The sequence below is a fragment of the Gastrolobium bilobum genome, unplaced genomic scaffold (assembly GCF_033153095.1).
Source record: "Gastrolobium bilobum isolate Gb01-03AN ecotype WA unplaced genomic scaffold, APGP_CSIRO_Gbil_v1 utg2926, whole genome shotgun sequence".
Classification (NCBI taxonomy): Eukaryota; Viridiplantae; Streptophyta; class Magnoliopsida; order Fabales; family Fabaceae; genus Gastrolobium; species Gastrolobium bilobum.
In genome coordinates, this window is record NW_026898807.1 from 24,516 (window position 1) to 48,800 (window position 24,285).

The 24,285-nt window shown below is 32.4% G+C and overlaps 2 protein-coding genes across 2 annotated transcripts; both read right to left on the reverse strand.

Moving 5' to 3' along the window:
• Positions 1–5,557: 5,557 nt before the first annotated feature.
• Positions 5,558–6,286, reverse strand: LOC133284307 (dehydration-responsive element-binding protein 1E-like). The gene is made up of 2 exons (XM_061481308.1): positions 6,234–6,286; positions 5,558–6,203 (listed from the first exon to the last, which is right to left on the reverse strand). The coding sequence occupies exons 1-2, from the start codon at positions 6,284–6,286 to the stop codon at positions 5,558–5,560; spliced, it is 699 nt and encodes a 232-aa protein (XP_061337292.1).
• A 13,615-nt stretch (positions 6,287–19,901) lies between these two features.
• LOC133284325 (ethylene-responsive transcription factor ERF026-like) lies at positions 19,902–20,447 on the reverse strand. Its single transcript, XM_061481330.1, has one exon. It carries the CDS (start codon positions 20,445–20,447, stop codon positions 19,902–19,904), a length of 546 nt encoding a protein of 181 aa, XP_061337314.1.
• Between the last annotated feature and the right edge of the window lie 3,838 nt (positions 20,448–24,285).

Consider the following 24,285-nt stretch of genomic DNA (forward strand, 5'->3'; position numbering starts at 1 on the left):
TCTCCAATTCCCTTCTCCCATTTTTTTAAACTTATAAATAAGCAGAGGAATTAATAAAATCCTCTCATTCCTTTCCTTTCTCTCTTAAAACTAACTCTCCAAACAAAGCCTGAGAGTTTGGAGGGAAGGAGAAGGATAGAAATTTAAGGGAGTGGGAGGGGAAGGAAGGGAAAGGAAAAGAATGGTATTATCTTCCCTTATTTGAGAATTAAAACTTTCCAAATTAGAGAATTTTAATTTTAAGAATAAGAAAGATTTTGGAGAATTTTATAAAAATTTCTAAATTCTATCCCTCACTTTTTTAAACTTACAAATATCGAAATGGATTAATAAAATCCTTCTATTTCTTTTCCTTCCCTTCTAAAACTAATCCTCGAACAAGTTCTAAGTGGACTAGTGTAACTGCAAGCCCACTGCTTTTCCTACTCCAAAAGTACAAGTGTGAACTTTTCTTTGATAGTTGATGATAACCAATGTTGATTTGGATCCTTATTCTTAAAGTTGCAATAAGCAGTTTTTCATACTTTGATCTGGTGTCTCCCACTACCGCTACAGAATACAGCTATGCCTCCAGATTCCAAAAGGTTTAAAACGTTTTTTTGTCCTTCTTTTTGCTTATCCCGGTTTGGCACACAGCTCAACTCTAATATTTTACTACCATTCCTGATTGAATTTTTTTAGCCTCTATAAACATGCTTTGTTTTGTCATTCTCAACCTTTTTACTTTAATAAATTATGATATATAAAAGCATTTAATAGAAATATTAAATGTTTTTCAATTAGTATCTTCGGGATATTTATTATCAAAATCTATATTGGAAAAAATATTTGTTTTTTTAAAAGATATATGATTATATCATTTTAAGTGAGAGAAAAATACAACTTAGTATTTTTTATTTAAAATTTAAGTTAAAAAAAATTATTTACTTTCTCTCCCATGATTTTCATTGATTGTGTCTTTCTCTCACTTAAAATGACATAACTCTATGTCCTTTAAAAAGACAAACACTAAACCTATTTATATTATGTTCTCTTAATGAATCCTTTTGCATTTTTAAATTAGTTAAAATAATAAATATAGTAAAGCCCATTTTGAGTTCCTTACAAAAAGCATAGTCCCCACTTTTCTCCCTTACAAAAAAAAGGTCAAATTTTGATCCCTCTGTGATCTCTATGATTTCAGTTCTTTGAAACTGTGTTCCCTCAGAAATTTAATAAAGACTAGGGGTGTTCGCGGTCTGGATTGGATCGGTTTTGGAATCAAAACTCATCCGATCCAATCTATTCGGTTTGATCATGTAATCATCCATTCGGTTTAGATTTTTTTTCAAATCCGATCCAATCCAATTATTTTCGGTTTGGATTGGATCGGTTTTCGGTTTTTTGAATATCCTAAAATTAGTTTCATGATTATTGTGCAAATAACATTTTTTGTATATATTGGCTTTGTAAAAAAAAAAAATTAAAATACAAAAATATCAGTAAACAATACTATAGTTGATGAGACGTGACTAAGTTTTTTCTTGGGTTTAGTTGATGAGTTAATGGGTCTTGAGTTTAAAAATTTTTGGGCTATGATTGGAGAAAGGACAAGTAGGTATAGGATAATTAATATATTGGATCGGTTTTCATCAACCCATCCGAAAACCGATCCAATCCAATTAAAATTTGCGGGTTTTTTTCGGTTTTCGATTTTTCGGTTTTCGGTTTATTCGGTTATCGGTTTTTCGGTTCAGTTTTCGCGGTTTGAATCGGTTTGGATCGGTTGATGAACACCCCTAATAAAGACCCAATTTAATCCATAAAAAAAGACTAATATGTGTATTTTTCTATAAGGAACGAAAGTGAGAATCATATTTTTTGTTAGGGACCCAAAAGGAACTTTACTCTAATATATATCAACAAAAAAGTAAAATTCTTTAATAGTTAAGAACTTAAAAAAATATCATTAAATATTTGAAATAGTTATTAAAAAGATAATTACGAGTATATAAAATTAGTTTTTACGTCTTTTAGCACTTTTGTCTTCCTTAAATAGTTAACCTTTTCATATATTTTTCTATAAACAAAATATTAGCTTAAGAAATTATTGTAAAGCGAGAAGACATTAGTTACCAAAATTTAATATGTTACACCTATTGAATGTGTTTTGAATTATTAAACGAACAATTTTATTATTAACGTATTAAAATTATTATATTACTTTTAATCTCTTACAACAAAACTTTTAGGATTTTTTTTATAAGGAAAAGGGTCAAGTCGAGGAAACAAAAAGAAAATTTATTTTTGGAAAGAGTTTAAAATCTTAATCATAAATCTGTCTCGAACAGAATTACCTCCCATAAACAATTTTTATCCTAAAAAAGAAGAAGTAAAACTATCGGAAAAATAAAACGCGTCCATTAACAACAATCTTTCCTTTCGCACCATGCCCTTTTGCACTGGCGATTACTATTTGCCTTCATCAGCGCCCAAGATGTTACATGCCTACCAGCTTTCGCCTGGTTCGTCCTCGAACCACACTGTAATGGGATAGAGACCCTACTCTGATACCACTTATAAAAATACTTTTTTATTATATTTTTTTTTTATAAGATTTTTGATGGAATTATTTTTTCGTCAAAAATTTTCAACGTAATAAATATAATTTCTTTTAACATGTATTTTTTTAAAATTTTCGACGGAATCCAATTAAACCCAATCCGTCGAAAATTGAGATTTTTCTAATAGTGTATTGTCTTTTCTTGTTTTCAATCTTGTCACTCAATTAAATATTATAAACTCGGTAAAATATATATTTTTCTCTTAATGACAATGACTTTTTTCTTAATTATGATTTTTTAAAACTAATTTGTTGATATTACTTCTCAATGATAATAAATTTCTTAATTATGTTGTTTTTACTAAAATGTTAATATTAATTGGAGCGGACAAATTTAATCCGCCAATTTTAAGTGGGCCTCAAGGCAGTTGATGATAATGGAGGTATTTTCTTATTATAATTTTGAGTAAATATCATTTTCGGTCCTCAGCAAATTTTACGATACCCGCTTTAGTTCCTAATAAATAAAAAGACTATTTGTGGCTCCTAAGAAATTCAAAGTGGATCTATTTTAGTTCTTTGAGGGATTAATGTTAGTCTTTTTGAATTTGTGAGTGACCACGATTTCAACTAAATTGGTCCATTTTGAATTTTTTAGGAATCACGAATCGCCTTTTTATTTGCTAGAGACTAAAGCGGACATCTGGAATTTGCTGAGTACCAAAAGAAGATATTTACTCTAATTTTAATGTTGAAAAGGAGAAAGCAGGTGTCAAGATATTGTTCCGTTGCAAAACTCGAATTAGGTGACAAAACAATATAATTCTGCAATTGGTTGTTATGGAGAAAAATAAGTGTAAATAGATTAGGCCGGCTTATAGGGCCTGTGGTCTAGTCTATATTAGGTCAAATTTGACCTATTACAAATAGTCAAATAAAGTAAGTTTAGACTTTAAAAAAAATCTATTTATAAAGCAGGTTATAAATTTTTTGGTACATGTCAGATCTATAAGTCTACAGGCCAACCTATATTATATTATTTATTTTAAATAAAATAAATAAAATTATTATTTTAATAATTTTGAATAATAAAATAATATTATTTTAGTTATTTTTTTAATTATTGAATGTTTAATAGGCTTAAACAAGATAACAGGCCAAGGCCAAGGTTTTTATAGTTTTAAATATAGGTCAGGACAGACTTATAATTTTGGCCTACACAGGCTAACAGGCCAGGTCAAACTAAAAATTTTCTTATACAGATCTGACATATTTAAGCCAATGCCTAGCCTATTTGTACAATACCAGTGATCATGCAATATTGAAGACTTGATACATTAGTTATTAAAAATGAAAAAAAAAATCTATTTGATTGTACTTATTTAATCCATATTCTTTTTTATTTTCAATTCAATAATTCCACATGTTTGATTTTTTGAGATTAGAGATCGAACCGAGATCCTTTTTCACTCACTCAACTTCGTTGCACCGATTAAGCTATCATCATAAGCTATTTTATACATCCTTTTAATTATGATTAAAGTCAGCTGCATCTCGTAACTTAGAGCTCGTTTGTTTGCACTTTTGAAAAAAGTAACTTTTATCTCTTCCTTATTTTAGAAGTATTTTTTACAAAAGTTAAAGCTATTTATATCTTTATAAAAATATTTAGATTTTGAAAAAAATATTTGACTTTTGACTTCTGCTTTTTTTAGAAGTTAAAATTTTTAACTTCAGAAAAAAATAGGTTTTTGACTTTTTTGTGACTTCTACTTTTTTTAAAACAGATATCCAAACAAACTAAAAATAAAAAATACTTTTTTTCAAAAAAAAAAGCAACTTCTGAAAAAAAAAAGTCCATCCAAACAAGCTCTTAGGTGGTGTTTGGTTGGGGAGAAGTGAAAATTTTGATGGGTAACTGCATGTGGGTATCTGTCATTACCACGTTTGGTTGAAGGTTTTCACTTGATTTTCCCATCTAAACCAGATGGCTAGCAAAGGAGGAAGAGACCAAAAATTAGAGAAGTTCACTGCTGAGAAACCCCTTTGAAGATGTGGAATTGCTATTCAAAACTGGATAAATGAAAAAGTTTTTAATCACAAACAAGTTTACCCCTGCGATTCTTATCACAAACACCTCTAATTCATGTATGTTTTTTGTGAAACAGAGGCGTCTTTTCTCTATATTCTAATAGGGAATGTTGTCTTCCTCAATTGGGAAAAAAAGTTCCTGCCATCTTATAGTTCAATGGTCCATATGGCAGTGATGAACTCTTAATGATTGGGACAATCAATAAAACCAAGGTTGTTTTACGAGGATAGTTTCGTAATTTCATTAAATTTTTTTATTAATATTTTATCTTCAACTAAACACACATTCAGAAATTTAATTCAATTTCTGGTAAAATTTTGTCCAATCAAACAACTTTTTTAAAACTTTTCTATCTAACTCACTTTTACTCACTTTTCCTCTAGATCCCTAATATTTACATTTCTCTAGTATTATAAAATTTCTCCCCGACCAAACAGTACATCAGAGTGCTTCAGTCGGATTTTATTTATGGGTTACGTACTCCGTACGTAGTTAACGTAGCTTTCCAATCACATCCATATTTTGTTTATAGCTGCATGATTGCGTGGGCTCCCCCTTATCACTAATATTATTTTTTTGCCAAATAGCTCTCGTACTTTCCTTGAAAATTAGAAGCAAACAACTGTATCATACAAATTTTTTTTTTTTTTGAAGCAAGTATCATACAACTATTATGTTAATTTCACTCCACTCAACATAATATTTTTGTACATAAATTCCTTCGTTCTAATTGTCTGCAAGCCAAAAATGGGCGGAAAAAAGGGTAAGAAAATCACACACAGTAACTACTAATTTTGTGTGTGATTAAATTGACTTATCTTACATAAAAATAAGCTTTTGATCAAAAGCTTACCCAAAAAAATAAACCCCCACCAAACACGCTTTTAACAAGCCAATTAATATAAGTGGAAAGCTGACGCGTATCAAAAAGAAAAGTTCCATAGTGACACCTCAGCATCAAGTATGTCCACGTCATTCCAGTCCCCACCATCTCTTGCAGGAGGAGGAGGAGACAGCAAAGGCTCATCCGCAATACGCAAAAGCAAATCATGCAAGTCTTCAAATTCTGACACTGGCGGCGGAACTTCATCCATAGTCATCCCCTCTTGTTGCATAGCCTTATTATTAGCATCTTCCATTACCATGCAAACTTCATAATCATCTATACTATCCTTCACACTATGCTGCTGCTGCTCCAGCTTGTTGTTGCCCTCATCCGCAAATGATTCAGCAGCCTCCACCGCCGCTCTTCTTATCTCCTCCGCATCAGTTGAAGCTGGCACCGTCAACCGCCACACGGAGTCTGCGAAATTGAGACAAGCTGACTTTCCACGAAGTGCAAGCGCGGCAACATCGTGTGCACGTGCAGCCATTTCAGGCGTTGGGTATGTTCCCAACCAAATCCTAGACTTGTCGTTAGGCACTCGCATCTCGCAAACCCACTTGTTTTTGTTCCTTCGTCGCACTCCTCGGTAAACCGGGTGCCTCGTTTCCTTGAACACTCTTCGCCCCGCTCGTTTCTTTGGCCTCGCTGACGCTAATATGACTTCATCGTCAGAGTGAGCACTGCTTCGAACGTTGGAGCAACTTGTTTCCGACGAAGAAGATGCTTCTGACTTGTGACTTTGGGTGTACCCATATCCATAGTTCATCCCAGAAGTACGTACGTTCGCTTCGCTTTTGTGAGTGTTGAGTGTTGATTGATTAATGATTAGTAGTCGAAGTGAGTGTGTGTGTTTGTGGAGTTTATATAGTTTTTTTTTTTAAGGAGAGGTTGTCCCACGTATGTGGCTACGATGTGGACACGGACACGGGAACATTTGGCTAGGCTTTTCTCCTAAGTGGGCCAGTGTAACTGGAAGCCCACGGCTTTTCCTACTCCAAAAGTACAACTGTGAACTTTTATTTGATAGTTGATGATAACCAATGTTGATTTGGATCCTTATTCTTAAAGTTGCAATGAGCAGTTTTTCATACTTTGACGTGGGTGTCTCCCACTACCGCTCCAGAATCCAGCTTTTCCTCCGGATTCCAAAAGGTTTAAAACGTGTTTTTCTCCTTATTTTTGCTTATCCGGGTTTGTTTGCCACACAGCTCAACTCTAATATTTTACTACCATTCCTGATTGGATTTATTTAGCCTCTATAAACATGCTTTTTACTTTGTCATTCTCAACCTTTTTACTTTAATAAATTATGATAGATAAAAGCATTTAATAGAAATATTAAATGTTTTTTAATTAGTATCTTCGGGATATTTATTATCAAAAATTATATTTGGAATTTTTTTTGTCATATTAAAGAAGACTTTAATGTTTTTAAAGTAAATGTAGATAAGTTATCTATATTCGCTCTCAAAATGACGTCGTTCTAAGTTGAAAAATTAAAAAATTATAATAAAAAAGACTATTATAAACCTGAATTAAATTATAATTACAAAAATACCTTGCTTTCCGCCCCAAAACGATGTCGTTTTAGGCTCACTGTATATAAGTTATTTATATTGACGGTAGAAAAAATGAACACATTAAAGAATATATAATTATGTCACTTTAAGTGATAGAAAGACAAAATTTAGTATTTTTTTATTTTAAATTAAAATTTTAAAAACCAATCATTCACTCTCTCTTCCGTAATTTTCATTACTTATATCTTTCTCTTATTTAAAATCACATAATTCTAAGTTCTTTAAAATACAAACACTAAACTCATTTATATTATGTTCTCTTAATGAATCCTTTTGCATTTTTAGATTAGTTAAAATAATAAATATCAACACAAAAATAAAATTCTTTAATAGTTGAGAACTTCGAAAAATATCATTAAATATTTGAAATAGTTATTAAAAAGATAATTACGAGGATATAAAATTATTCTTTACGTCTTTTATCACTTTTGTCTTCCGTAATTAGTTAACCTTTTCATATTTTTTTCTATAAACAAAATATTATCTTAAGAAATTATTGTAAAGCGAGAAGACATTAGTTACCAAAATTTAATATGTTACACATAATGAATGTGTTTGAATTATTATATTACTTTTAATCTTTTACAGCAAAACATCTAGGATTTTTTTTTAAGGAAAAGGGTCAAGCCCAAGGAACAAAAAAGAAAACTATTTTTTGAGAAAAATTTAAAATCTTAATTCTGAATTCGTCCCGAATTGCTTCTTATAAAAAATACCTCTGGTTTATCCAAAAAAGAAGGAAGAAAATGTTCGGAAAAATAAATCATGTTCGTCCGTTAACTGCAACTATATAGTCAAGAATTTTAATATGGTTATCTCTCTCTGATTCAAAGGAAAATTAGCAAGAAATCATCAAGTATGGTGAGCAAAGTAATCTTTTGCCTGGTATCTGATCTTCAATGGACGGTAATTCATCCGGATTTGAACCGGTACACTACAAGGGTGATAAAATTTTCTCTATCAAATTTTAATATAATTGTATATTTAGGATTTTAACTAAAAAATACTAATTAAGTTGGAATGATCCACGTGATTAGTAATTCATTGTATGCATTTTAGAATAATATATAGGTGTTTGTCTTCTTGTTTTTGTCTTTATGCATTTTATGTATTTAGGAAATCCATTAACTATTATTGCATTTTCTTCATTTATTTGTTCGCGTTGAATGAGCTGTAGCAAGTGATCTGTATTAAAGCCTTTATTTTACCTATTCATTCTCATTGATTAATAAATTATAGTATTTTGTTTAAAAATCACTTCAAATTTTTCGTTCATATATTATTATTGATAATTTTTGTGAACTTTAAATTAAAAATTTATTTTGGATTTAAGTATGTGCAATTTTTTTATTTTAAATATTTTTATCTTTTAATATGAATATTCTATCTAAATGAAAAAGTAACTCATGCAATATATAGAATATTTATTAGTTCTAATAACGACTAAACTATCATTTTAAAATTTTCAAAAATACACTTAAGATTAAAATAAATTTTTAAAGATTTATGAAATTAAATTCATTACTTCAAAATGATATTAAAATAACATAAATTGATGTCAAGCATATTTACAAAACTAAAAGCAATAGATTAGTCTTAATTCTAATTATATGTTGTAATATGGTTAAAATTTAGATCTTAAGTAAAATTGGAAGAGGATTAAAAAATCGTAAAACTTAAAATCGTAATGTAAAAAAATCATAAAAACATTAAAGCGTTTGGAATATTAGTAAAATTATTTTGATAAAAAAAATCGTAAAAATATAAAATTATAATGATAAATCAAAATTTTAACAACAATATATGTAGTGCATGTAAGCACAACTCTTCGATGAATAACTTACGGGTGAGGTGTGACTGTGATATTGAGACTGTTTATTTATTTACTATTTTGGGTGTAGGCGAGCAGAAGACTTGGGCTTATTTGTCTGACCCAGTCCATTGTTTGATGACTTCTTCTATATAACAAAATAATCTTACACTTATCTTCAGTGATCCGTTGGGCTTGTTCCCTCTTCATGAACCGTTGGATTTTGACCATCGTGTCATCCTGTGCCGCACTTTCGAAAGCTTATTATTTTGACAGTTGTTCACTCGCCATATCATAAGAGACAGATTTTTTATTTTATTTTTTAAAGATTTTAATGTGATAAAATTAAGCCGTTTTGAGAGTAAAAGAAACTAACGAAAGGTCTCCTTAGTTTTTCTAACTCTCAAAATGATGTAATTTTAAATTATATGAGATAATTTTATTTTTTATAATAGAAAAATAATAAATCCTTTTTTTATTATAAATTCTAAAATTACATTATTTTGAGATTATAAAAGATACTTTTACCTGTTAGAGAAACACTTTTTCCTTTTCACATACTAGAGATAACAGTATGGGATTTGGTCCATTTAGGTTAAGAAAGATGAAAGCCTTTTGAAAATTTAATATTATAAGTGAGAATTAAAATGGTTTTTTTCACTCTTTTGCCACTCATTAATTATTTAATAACCATTTTGCCCTTTATTCAGAACTATCTACCAATCTGCCTCTCTTTAATCGATTAAATCAAAAATTTAATCGATTAAATGATCAAAATAGGCAAAAATCGTTGACTTGAAGATTTAGTCGATTAAATCTCCCTATTTAATCGACTAAATCTCCTATACATAAGGTTGTTCTTCTGATAAAGAGGAAGATTTAATCGATTAAGTTGAAGATTTAATCGATTAAGTTGAAGATTTAATCGATTAAGTTGAAGATTTAATCGATTAAATCTTCATTTGACCATTTAATCGATTAAATTTTTGATTTAATCGATTAAAGAGGGACAAATTGATAGATAGTTTGCAATAAGGAATAAAATGGTTATTAAATAATTAATGAGGGGCAAAAAGATGAAAAAGCCGAATTAAAATTCGCATAACGTCCTATATTTAGATGTCGTCAACTTTTTAACTTGGCAGTGGTAAGAGAAATATTTTTTCATTCTTTATAGATGTATATTTTATGAGATTAATGTTATTCTTACAATTTGAGATAAAATTATCTCTTATAACCAAAATATAACATTGTTTTTGGGGTTTGGAAAAGAAGAAGAAAAATATATTTTAGTAAAATTATTGAAATACTCTGATTTTTTTTCTAAACCCATAAAACAACGTCATTTTGAATTGTAGGAAATAACTTTAGAAATATTTTCCCCCTATTTTATATTTGCCAAGCCTCCTCAAATTTAAAAGAAAAAAGCCTGGAAAATTGGTTTAATTCGATATGCTTTAGATTAAATTGGATTGAATTTGAATTTAGAAATAGAGAATCAGATGATAAAATAAGAAAACGGGTGGAATTGGATCCTTAAAATTGATCTAATCCAATCGGTTCTAGAAATAAAATTGACTTTATTGAACCGTCCGCACTAACAAAGTCTAATGGGTCGGCCATCGAGGTTCATATAAAGTGTTTGAATGCATGTAGTAAAGTTATTTAACTTCTTGATAAAATTTCCAACCTCTCGTTCATTTCACTGATTACAGTTATAGCATTAGTTTTATTTTATCAAACGATTTTTTTTTTATCAAACAATTTTTACCATTTATAGGTCCATGATAATAAAAATGATACCAGATTACCAGTTCCTCAAATAGCACTAACTAGGGTGTTCGCGGTATGAATTGGATCGATTTTGGAAGCAAAAATCATCTGATCCAATCCCTTCAGTTTGATCATATAATCATCCATTCGGTTTGGATTTTTTTTCAAATCCGATCCGATCCAATCCAATTTTTTTCGGTTTGGATTGAATCGGTTTTTGATTTTTTAAAAATCCTAAAATTTATTTCATGATTATTATGCAAATAACATCTTTTGTATATATTGACTTTGTAAATTCTTATTATTTTAAATACAAAAGCATTAGTAAACTATAATATAGTTTTTTTTTGGACAATGAGATATAAAGCTCTACAAAGAAAAAAATTTGTTGATGAGATATGACTAGATTTTTTCTTGAGTTTTGTAACATCACCGTCTCGAGCCGGTTCAATTAACATGCATATGATACAAACAGAAACAGCGGAACGCTTAAACTTACGAAAGTACAAGCTAACTTTTTCTTTTTCTTATTCCTTTTTCACATGACATATCACATTGCACACTTCTCCTAGTTTAATTCTTATTCGACGAAGACGAAAATCGGACAGAGTAACCTCTGTAAATCGGACAACTGGAGATTTTTCCAATCCCACTCCCAAGAGTTCCTGATAGACAGTTTAAACAATATATATCTCCAGAAGTACCAGTTATGCAAATATGCTCAGATACCCATCTACGGGAGCATGCAGAACCTGGCTCCGTGCCACTAATCTAATAGCATGCAATCCAATACATAACATAACTGAATACTACATAGTCATATCATCATGCCTGAATACATAAATGTACATGTATCGAATATGAACACTATGCAACAATACATCTTTTCCAAAAATACGTTTAGAACAAATAGTAGCCTCCGGTCACCCAGAACTCCACATCCTCATACTAGTACCTCTAGCCACGGTTAGTGTCCTTGTCCCATGAGGCTCTTCAATAAACTGTGTTCCTGAAATCATATCCCCAAACGGGGTTAGAGACGAATCTCTAGTAAACTCCAGGTTTATGGAAAACTCTTCATACCCTGGGCTTACTTCCTGCATGACAGTCAGATACATAATATACAAAACATCATATAAGCAATTATCATAACTGAACAAAGCATATATACATATCTTATCAAAAACATACGCAGTCATTCCCAAGGGATGACCCCAAGCGGAAATCAACGCACGTAACAAATATCATTTACAAAAATCATTACAATACTCACATCAGAACAAAACGTGTTATATCAGAGACGTACGCAATCGTTCCCAAGGGATGACCTCAAGCAGAAATCAACGTACGTAACAAATATCATTTACAAAATCATCATACATATCCCATCAAACATGTCATATAATCAAATATCATAACTAAACAAAACATATACACATATCTTATCAGAAACGTACGCAGTTATTCCCAAGGGATGACCTCAAGTGGAAATCAACGTACGTGTTCCTAAGGGAGTACCCCAAGCGGAAACAAAACATATCAGATATGTACACAGTCAATCTCTAGGGATGACCCCAACCAAAACATATCTTCACTGAGTAAAACATATATACAGATCTTATCAGAGGCGTACGCTGTAATGCCCGGCCACTTGCAAGCATCAACGACTATCCCCACACACTAACATGAGACTTTTCAGCGTGCATTGTCCTCACTCGCACACTTCCCGGAAAAATTTCCCAAGAGGTCACCCATCCCTGAATTGCTCCAAGTCAAGCACGCTTAACTGTGGAGTTCTTTCGATTCGGGCTACCGAAAAGTAGATGCATCTTGTTAGTATAGGTAGTACCAATTAATTCTTATAAGCTATCCTCAGCTGTGCTGTCCTATACCAGCACAATCTCTGGAATCCCTCTCTTTCCGGTGTTATTCGATTCATTCATGTACCCCTCCCGCTGATAGTACGCTAGCTCTTCCACTAACCATACATTCAATTGTACATTAGCTCTTCCACTAACCATTCAATTGTCAGCACTCGGGATGTTACATGCCCACCAACTTCCGCTTGGTTCGTCCTCGAACCACATCGTACTGGATGAGAGGCCCTGCTCTGATACCACTTGTAAGGCCTGACAACTTGCAAGGATCAACGACTATCCCCACACACTAACACGAGACTTTTCAGCGTGCTTTGTCCTCACTCGCACACTTCCCGGAAAAACTTCCCAAGAGGTCACCCATCCCTGAATTGCTCCAAGTCAAGCACGCTTGACTGTGGAGTTCTTCCGATTCGGGCTACCGAAAAGTAGATGCATCTTGTTAGTATAGGTAGTACCAATTAATTCTTATAAGCTATCCTCAGCTGTGCTGTCCTATACCAACACAATCTCTGGAATCCCTCTCTTTCCGGTGTTATTCGATTCATTCATGTACCCCTCCCGCTGATAGTACGCTAGCTCTTTCACTAACCATACATTCAATTGTACATTAGCTCTTCCACTAACCATACAATTGTCAGCACTCGGGATGTTACATACGCAGTCATTCCCAAGGGAGGACCCCAAGCGGAAATCAACGCACGTGTTCCCAAGGGAGGACCCCAAGCGGAACCAGAACATATCAGAGGCGTATGCAGTCATTCTCAAGGGAGGACCCCAAGCGAAAATCAACGCACGTGTTCCCAAGGGAGGACCCCAAGCGGAACCAGAACATATCAGAGCCGTACGCAGTCGTTCCCAAGGGAGGACCCCAAGCGGAAATCAACGCACGTGTTCCCAAGGGAGGACCCCAAGCGGAACCAGAACATATCAGAGACGTACACCGTAAATCTCAGGGGAACCCAAGAAGACATCAGTGTACCATAAAATCCATGGCCAAAGATCAATACAGAAATCATATCAGAACAAGTCATATAATAAATGTGTTCACAGTCAATCCCAGGGTAGGACCCCAAGTGGGAATCAGTGTACGTGTTCCCAAGGGTGGACCCCAAGCGGAACTTAACAAAACATATCATATTAACACATATCAAAGTAAACACATCAGAACAAAACATATCATATTATCACATATCAAAGTAAACACATCAGATCAAAACATATCATATTATCATATAGCTCTATATGAATGCATCTATATCATATATTTCATACTTATCATACAACCTGACCACAGTCCATACACTATGGCGGAACACAAAGTAGGAGTGAACCTCATAAACATAGAGCTTACCTCTTAGAGCTTTACAATTTGCTTACTTGAAGGACACGCTACTTATCTTACTCCAAGAGAATCCAAACGTTCACAGTCCCTAGGAACACCTAGAGAAGGAATTCAACACAAACTCAATAAAATGATATAATGCCATGTAAATATACAAGACACACACTTTATTGTTTATTTTCTTTTTACTTAATCATATTAAGTCATGAGTGAGTGGTTCTTTGTTCAACAACTCCCCACAAAATTCCACATATTCACTTAGTCTTAGCATAGTCCCAAAAGGCCCTTAGAACACTCATTACTCCTCTTAGCACCTAAAAGCCTGTTTTTCCCAATTTAAAGCAGGATGCCCATTACAAAGGAGCTATAAGATTTCTCTTTGTCTAGTGCCTAAACCCAAGCTTAGCCACCTGTATAAATTATTTTACGCATATAAGTGTTCTCACTTTGCCAGACAATATCTCCGAACATATACCTCCTTTGAAAATGGCCAAAACTCATTTTAAGGCCATACAAAGGAGCTACCTTATTTATTTATTTTTTTTATTTCACCAAAGCGAAGGTCCATACCCCTTAGAATATTATTTCAAGTATAAAAATATGCTCGCTTTGTAAAACAGTAACTCATAGCACATACTTCCTTTGAAAATGGCTAAGAGGCACATAAAGGAAATCATGCCAACTTCATGATTCCAATGCTTTAGTCCATCAAATTCAAGCTTATCACACACCTCTAATCCAAGATTCATTAATTCATATATACGGTACTGTTCATCTCTACAGTACTATTCATGTATACGTCTGACACGAGCTGTCGAACTCGCGCAAATTAATTAAATTAGGTTTATTAAAAATTTGTAGTAAAGCGTCAACCTAAGTCGTCTCTCAAGGAGTTTGCAAGGATCTTAATCGCTCAGTTATAAAAATAAAAATAAAAATAAAATGGAAACCAAATAAAAATAGAAACTAAATGAAAAGAGAAAACAAGGAGAAACGGAAACTAAAGAAAAACGGAAACTAAAATGGGGGGGGGGGTTTAATATGATTGTAAATTTAAACGGAAATAAAATAAAATAAAATAAAAAGTAATCAAATTAAAAGCAATCAACCCAAGAATTAGGATTCCAAGGATATCCATCATTGGACAAATAATTACCAAATCGCGATTGATCTCAATTGAATCAGAATCCTTATTTCTAATTGATAACCTTCTCTAAGCGATCACTTAGCGTTTGGTCGAATACGGCGCGTCTACTCGCGCAATCGCGGAGTATCAACCCGTTCGACTTGAGTTCATTGGCTTAATCAACCTAACCAATTAATCTAATGGTTAATCTCTTTCCTAAGAACGCAATCGCGTATCTCAGATTGAACACCCACAATCGCGCGATGCCAAACCGAGTGGGAAAGAGAAACGAATTTGGTTCAAAATGAGGCGCAGGTCCTCAGGATTCAACCATGGAATCCTCAACCCTTGGGTTGATTAAAGAAAAGATGAGAGAAAAAAAGACGAAAATTATATTAATTTCAAAACTGTAAAATTCAAACTCAAATGAAAGATGTTCCACAAGGTCCCTACTCTCGCCCTTTTAACCCCTAATCAAGCTGGGCTTCGGGCTCTACAAATTCAACCCAAAATAAAAGGAAACAAAACAGAATTAATAGCTCTCGGCTTTATGTACATTGAGTTCAAAATTATAACTTAAGTCCAAACGTCAAAATAAATTTCCAGCAAAACACGTCCATCTTGGGCTCAGGTTTCGACCATCTTCCTGTCCGAATTGGGCTTCAATAGCTGAAATAGAGATTGTAGCCCTATCTGTTAGCTGCAAAACGCAACAAGAACAGAGTCAATTGGACATATGTAGAGTGAGATATGGTCAAAATACGAAAGTAGTGTAAATCTAGAAAATTATGACGAAAATCAATTAAACCCAATTAAAATCTATAATTCTGATTTGACCCAAAAGACCTTTATTTAATTCAAATAAAACCTAAAAATACCAACCAAGAGTTATAAATAAGTGTAACAAAATATGTGTTATCAACGTCACTATTCACGTATACGACACTATTCAAAAATACGGTATCTTTAATTTTCTAAATATATTTTCACCGATAAAATTCTCATCTAAACACTTTTCTCAACCTGAGCTAAACCTGAATCAAGCTCTAACATGCTCATTCAAACCAAATTTTCAAAATGAAAACTTAAATTCAATCTTCATAAAAACATGAAAAAGAAGGGAATTTCTTACCACAATGCACTCTAGAACAAAGGAGAGATGAGTTTCTAAGCTCCCATGGTCTCAAGCTCCATCAAAATTCATTTTTTCCATGAAATTCGAAATCTTTGGGGGGAAGAAGATCTCTCTCTACAGTGAAACCCACCCAGAAATACTGGTACCAATGGATTTCTCTCGAAATTTCTCACAAGTTTGGCTTTGGAACGAAGTGATTTGGAGATCTCTAGCTCGAGTTATGAATTTTGGAAGATTTAAAACCAAAATTCTCTTTTCTTTCCTTTTCGTTTCTGTCAATGCCCGAATGCGCGAAGAAGAGATTGTGAATAGTGACTCGTTTGTGTCACTTATATCATTTCATTATATCAGCCGGTATAAGCTCATCTATCTACATATCTCCATTCATTACCAAACTTCACCCAATAGACTAGAATATTTTTCTAGTAATATTTCTAATTTTACTTTCACTTTTTGGATAACTTTATTTACCCGCATTTTTACCACTTAACTGACATTTTAACTCCTTTTTCACCAAATATGACTTTATTTCTTTTACTTCTAATTATTCTTCCATATTAAATCCACATCTACTAGTGAGAGTTATTATAAGTTTAGTTCATACCCAATAGGTCTTAAGTTTAGAAATTTTTGGGCTATGATTGGGGAAAGACCCAAATAGGTAGAGGGGAATTAATATATTGGATTGGTTTTCATCAACCCATCTAAAAACCGATTAATCAAATTAAAATTTGCGGTTTTTTTCAATTTTCAGTTTTTCGATTTATTCGGTTATCGGTTTTTCGGTTCGGTCATCACGGTTTGAATCGGTTTGGATCGGTTGATGAACACTCCTAGCACTAACCCTTTAAAAAGATATATATATATTTTTGGGATAAATCACATATATCTTCCATTAGAGGCAATCCTGTTCGGAACTAGTCCATGATTAAGGCTTTAAGTACCCCTCCCAAATATGGTACTAGGGAGGATCGAACACATGCTTTTATCCTCATTTACTCAGCTCCCATGCGCCAACCGAGCTACTATCATTGGATAAAACATATAATCTTTTATCCTTTGATAAAGAACCTAACTTGGATAACTTGCTATCTTCTCATTTCTCAACTCCCAAGCTTTTGCCTAGGATTAAGAAAGAAAATTTGGACTAAGTTGAAGGGTTCAACTATTATCAACACTTAATCATCGATCATTTGTGATCGTCAAACTGTAGAGTTTATTACTATCAACACTTTACATAGCTAAACATTTCAAAGTCCCTTCTATTTTTGTTTAAAGTTGTATCTATTCAGTAGTCTATATAATTTCTGATCAGTATAAACTTTAAGGAGAGGACTACCTTAAAAACATTAGTATTACATAATATGGTGCATTACAAAACATCAAACTTTAAACAATGATATTATTGAACCTTTGAAATCTATGTGAATGTATTGCAAATTTTATAGTTCTTGTGATTGAAAACATCAACATATCATATAGTTATTTGTGATGGTTCTCATGAATATATTTAATCTTTATTTGTGTATTATCTATTTAAATAAATATTCTCTTTTAAATATTTTAATTATAAATTTTTCTTGAAGTTAATAATTTAAATAATCTGTCTTAAAAATTCATATAATGTACTGGTAACTAATTAACAAATTCTTTTTTGTACTACTAAATACTAATTCACCGTCATAGTCACATATTGAAATTAAAATGAAAGAGAAAATTAATTCATCCATAGTTTTCACATAAATTTAGTATTTAAATATTTTAAATAGAAAATAAAGTATTACAATTTTGAAAATATAAATATAAATATTATAATTAAAATGCAAGAATGAGAGGTGCTTGAGCAAATTTTCTTTTTTGTGCCTTTAACATTTTCAACTTCATTCATAAACAGCCGAGAAGAAGATATAGAAGGTGGTACGCTGTAGGGACGCTGAGATTCAGGACGATCTATGAGTGAAGACATCTATCGTATCAGGGGATCGAGTCGGCTACAGCATATGGAACGTGTTTCAACAACAACTTTTCTACATTTTCTTTATCACATAAATGATTATTTTGGACGAACGTAGAGTTTCCACGTTTTGTTCCTTATAAGTAAGGGGTTTAATTTTCTCATATTCCATGTTGTGACTCAACTAATGATGGATCCCACATTTATTAAAAAATAAAAAAGGAAAAAAAATTTGCACGCAAATAAAAAGATCACAACATAAAAATTGAATTTTCATGCCACATCAGAAAATATTTTTCATGGTAGTTTAGGCGGAGTATATACAGATGATAAAGAAACACAAGCTAAAAACAAAATCTTGTAGAAAAGATATGAAGTGTGAAAGAGAGAGCTCATCAACAATGATACTCGATGCAGGTGGCAAGAAAGAAAGCGATTAGATGTCGGCCATTTCTTTTGGTTTCTCTCAAAGTTAGAAGGATTCATTTCGCATTTCCTTCTGATCACTTAACAACAAACAATATTGCCATATTGAAGATCTCTCGTGCCCTTTTTTGACTTCATGCTTTGGCCCTCCAATATTTGATGACTGCTGACTGATGAGCGATACTCAAAAATCAAAATACACTTAACCTAGTCACCTACATGCATGTTATAAAGGAGCACTCAAGATAAATGCCAGGTGCTTTCGTTTATCATATGTAATTATGGGTTCGATTTTCTACAGTTAATGTAGATAACTTGTATTAGAAATGACATTATTTTAAGACGGAAATCAATGTATTTTTATAATTATAATTTATTTCAGAGTTATAATACTTTTTAATTTTTCAATTCAAAACGACGTTATTTTTGGAACGAATGTAGATAACTTATCTACATCCACTGTAAAATCATTAAAGCCTTTAATGAGTACTATATTCTCTTTTTTATGAACCAATAGCTATAATTTGACGTCAACATAAAAAATGCATGCACAATCTGTTGTTTGAGATAGGCCAAGTCAATTTAAAGGTGTAGTCATGTACTATGTTTAGTGTCATTCATACTGCGCATTCATATGATAATTTTTATGGGTCTCGAGTTTATTTATTTATTTTATTTTTTTAATAATTTAAATTTGAAATTTTTAAGTCTATTTATATTGGTCTCGTAAATTGAGTACTGCCTTATAACAAGTATGATGAGAAAAATATAAGTAAACATGGCCGGACGTAACTATGTTGGATGAACAAGTGTAAATATGTGTCTTCGTTTTTTCTTTCCCACCTTTTTCTTTTGTTTTGCAATTCTAGCTATGTGTGATTATTGTTCAATGCCAACACTCAGGATGAGTTCATATAGTTTTGCATGTACATACTTACTGTACCGTTGTATTGCTAGACGATATGAGATTAAGCCATATTAATTATCCTATGATTATCTTTGACTTACTTATTAATCCATCACATACTTAATCCAAACTAATCAAAACAATTCATCAAATTCGTCGAATTGATCCAAATTAATAAAAGCTCCTAGTTTCTAGCATGTTTGTTTTACATTTTGCAACCCTCAACCAGGAAGAACTCTCTGAAGCATCGAATTACTTGAACATATTTAGTAGAACAACAGGATATATAGATGATTTCAGAACTCAGAAAAATGCAACGTTATCCTAGTTTACATAAACTAAGTAGAGATTGTAATCCCTGTTTTCCTTTTGCAATCAAATTAATTAATTTCCTTTGGCTTCTTTTTCAGATGGGGAATGATCAGATGCTGTGGGAAAGAATTATCGTTCAAAAGAAATTCCACAAACTTTCTCCTCCTGGCTTCTCAGGCGAGTTGTCCGACGGTGGTGGGCTCATTCTGGGCGGTGACAGTAGCATTCCCCCAGCCATGTCAACCAGCAAACTTGGCATTGCGAATATGGCTTCCTCGTCTATGAAATCACTTTCAAACCATGAAGTGCTATTATGAACACTATTATTAGTGCCATTGTTAGCGTTATCAGGCTGAGCTACATTAATTGATGCACTATTGTTGGTGGCTTCAGCTTTGATCAGTGCGGCTGCAGCAGTTGCAGCACTGCGTATGTCAGCAGGAGAATTGGATAGAGCCATTTGATACTTGTGGATTGAGTCAGGGATGTTGAGAACAGCATTGTCACCTTTCAAGGCCAACGCCGCCACGTCATAGGCTGCAGCCGCCATCTCAGGTGTTGGGAAAGTGCCAAGCCATATTCGTGAAGCCTTACGTGGCTCCCGTATTTCGGACACCCATTTTCCTCCCCGACACCGGATTCCATGATACAGTGGGTGCCTCTTGGAAGATGATGACGCCATGAGAAACTGTTTAGTACAAGGTTGTGGACTTGTCAATGGAATGAGACTTCTTGCTGCAACTTTTTGTCTGATTTTTAGTTTACTTGGAGGATTTTTATGCAAGCTAGTGTAATAGCGTCATTCGCATTTATAGTACTATAGAGGATAATTAATGAGCCTGTTAAGGTGTAATGATAATGGAGGATTTAATAATTAAGGTGAACAACATTGTTTTTCTTCTTGTTGCTGAGAAATACAGTAAAGAGAGGAGGGGCCAATAATGGTCGGCATCAAGATAGTAAGTAAAGATATATGCATTGATTACATATATCATATATATGCATGTGTGGCATGCAAGAAAAAAATAAAAAGTGAGAACGTGGGGATTTCGCGGGGTAACTGAGTAGGGACTTTGTTAATTGTTAGTACTTAATTAAAAATGGTGACGCCTAGTTGTCTTTCCTTATCTGATGTTTTGGACACTAGACTTAACAAATGGGATATGATTAATAATAAAGAAAGATATATAATTCGTAACTAGTTAATATATATGGTTTAAATAATGCAATTCTTGTAGTTGAAGATGACACGCATAAAACATGGGGTATATATAGCCGCAGTCCCACAGCAAAAGTATAGCTACTTTTAATTTCATAATGACCCCAATCTTTATTATCTTTCTTCTTCTTAATAATAGTTTCATGTTATAAACACACGTGTTTATATATAAAGCATATTTTATTTCTACCAATTTTTTTTATTTATAAATCAGCAACAAAATCGGTAGCCATATTCTGTCTAGTGACTGCTATTGCTGATTAAAATTGAACGTGGTCATGTTGTGCTTTTGCAAATTAAGTTGAGCTTGAGCACTTATAAACAGCGGAACTGTAATAAGAGTAATTTTTATGTTAATAATAGTCTATTATTTAACATATGTATAATTATGAGTTTATAATAAACAGTACTTTCAAACATAATAATAAATACTAATTTGAATACTAAAAAAATAAAGCGATAGACCACATGCTCACCTAGAAATTCTTCTCTAGAGGCTTATTATCTGATAGGAGTCTCACTGCACAATGTTTCACGCTAGAACTACGAGCAAATCCTCATCTCCTTTCTGTTGATTGATATTTTACCTAAAGTTAGGAGATGTTGATATTCCAACTGACAAAAGTTTAGGTAGTAGCTCAGTCGAGTTCCCCATTCTTATATTTTTGGTTGCGCAAGTTCCTGTAAAGAGAAAGTTACTGCTTTATGATGTTACTTCTCGTGTTTTTATATTGCCCCATAATCCCAATAAGGACACTTTTGTGTTTGGTTTCTTAATATTAGAAGGGAAGCAGCTCCAAGAAAAAGTGAAAAAAAAGAAAACATGTTTTAAATTCTTTAAAAGTGATTCTATGCGGTCAAACCTTTTTCTAAGCTTTCTCTGTACAACTGGCTTTATCGAATTTCTTTTGGCAAATATTTGGCCAATGAGGTGGCTTTTGTCCTTCCCACTATTACGGCGTACAAGCCACCAGAACTCTTGTCTACTTTCTATTCTCACACGTGTAACTGACTATTCTAACATTACTCCTTTGGTGCTCTAGATCCAATTGTCGCTTGTTTCATTTACAATTGAATGTGATTCTTTAATACACTGCTACTCAACTGTTGTATTGTGTTAAGGAAAGTCATAACGTTATGTATAATTTTTTTTGATAAGAACGTTTGACCGCATATTATAGAAAATACACATGGGTTAAGGTCATGGTAAGAAAACTTCATTTAAAAAATACATTTCCTACTCGAAATTCTTATCATATTATAATAGTCAATGTTATTAACCTCGACTCAGACAGGTAGAGGTCATTAATTGGTTCAATTAGCGAGTCATTGGTTAAGTTAGTTATCCCAAATAGTATGTGCAAATTATATTCTATACTCAAAATTTCACAAAACTTTTCAAGGAAAATATTATACTTATCATCATTTTAGGCTTACCACTCTTAATAGTTATTTGATTACTGTTGGATCAAGTTGAAATCAACGGCAGTGAATTTTCCCCCTTTTCAATCGTTAATTTCAAGTTGATCCAATGATAATCAAACAAGTAGTGAGAGTGATAAGCCTAAAATGGTGATAAGTAACCAAATAATAATAGCTCAGTTGACGTCAGGGAACTGAACATGTGGGGGTAAGATCATGTGTTCGATCTTTTCCAGTATCATCTTTGGGAGGGATTTAAAGTCTTAATCTCGGGACTCGCCCTAAATCGGACTAGTCACGAAGCGATGAACCGATTGGAATATCTCCTTAAATGATAATAAGTATAACCGCCTCCGATATTCAAATATATATATATAGGGATAAGTTATTCTACCTACCATTTTTTTCTGCCTACCTTTGTCTACCACTCTAAAAGACCATTAGATTAGAAACTTAATTAACATTTATCTTTCTCTCTCCTCTTTAGATTCTGATCTAATGATATTAAAGAGTGGTAGACAAAGGTAGATAGAAAAATGGTAGGTAGAATAACCTATCCCATATATATATGAGAAAAATATTTCTCGAGCAGCTTGAGATATATTTATCTCGTCAACCCAAAAACTATGTTGTTTATTTATTTATTTCCTTATATTAATTGTTTCAACTTTGAATGATCATGATTCCTTTTTTTCTCTCTTCCTTTATCACCATTGATCTATTTTTGTACGGTTATGATTTAGAAGCCGGAGATAAAGTTATCTCAAACAACTTGAGAAATGATAAGCTCTATATATATGTATATGTGTGTGTGTGTGTGTGTATACATATATATATATGAGAAAAATATTTCTCAAGCTGCTTGAGATATATTTATCTCCGGTCACCCTAAAACTACGTTGTTTTGTTTATTTATTTCTTTATATTAATTGATTCACCTTTGAATGGTTATGATTCCTTTTTTTCTGTCTCTTCCTTTATCACCATTGATCTATCTTTATACCGTTATGATTTAGTAGTCGGAGATAAAATTATCTCCGGCAACTTGAGAAATGATAAGCCCTATATATATATATATATTATATATATATATGTGGGCAAGTTTATCTTACACTGGTGTAAGATGATAAGTCTTACACCAAATCTTAATAGTTGATTTTCGTGCATCTAACGGTTGAAATTCATTGGGTCTTACTCACTAATTAATTATTAATTCCCAATAAATCTCAACTGTTAGATGCATAGAAATTAACGGTTAAGATTTGGTATAAGACTTATTATGCTTACACTGGTGTAAGTTGATCCTATCCCACACACACACACACATATAGAGATATTTTTCAAGTTATTTGAGATATATTTATCTCCGGTCAGCTTAAAACTACATCGTTTTGTTTATTTATTTCCTTATATTAATTGATCTATATTTAATATGATTATGATTTAATAGGTGGAGATAAAGTTATCTTAAGAAATTTGAGAAACGATAAGTCTATATATATATATATGTGTGTGTGTTGCATTTCAAGGATTTGGGTTGGTGGTAGTGGTGTAAAAACACAACACTTCACATTTTTTTTAAAAAAAATTGCACGATCCACCCGTTTAAAGAAAACCAATCGGGTCATCGATTTTTACTGAAAATCGGCCGAGTCGAAAATCGATTCTAACCAAGTCTGTTACATGTCTGATCTTTTGACTCACTCGAATCAATTGTATTATCAAATCACCAGTTATCGTTTAACCTAGCCAATTTGAACAGAGTTTAATATAACATTGATACTAATAATAGTAAAAATTTAAATCGGCTTTAAATGTTGATGTTATAACCTAAAGAAAAAACTTATAAATTAAATAAAATTTTATGTTTATGTTATGA

Bases quoted from the DNA above. Each gene is read 5' to 3' on its own strand.
- LOC133284325 (XM_061481330.1), bottom strand. From the start codon at position 20,447: ATGGCGTCATCATCTTCCAAGAGGCACCCACTGTATCATGGAATCCGG.
- LOC133284307 (XM_061481308.1), bottom strand. From the start codon at position 6,286: ATGAACTATGGATATGGGTACACCCAAAGTCACAAGTCAGAAGCATCT. The intron at 6,204-6,233 runs GTCGGAAACAAG...CAACGTTCGAAG, and splicing joins AAGTCAGAAGCATCTTCTTC to CAGTGCTCACTCTGACGATG.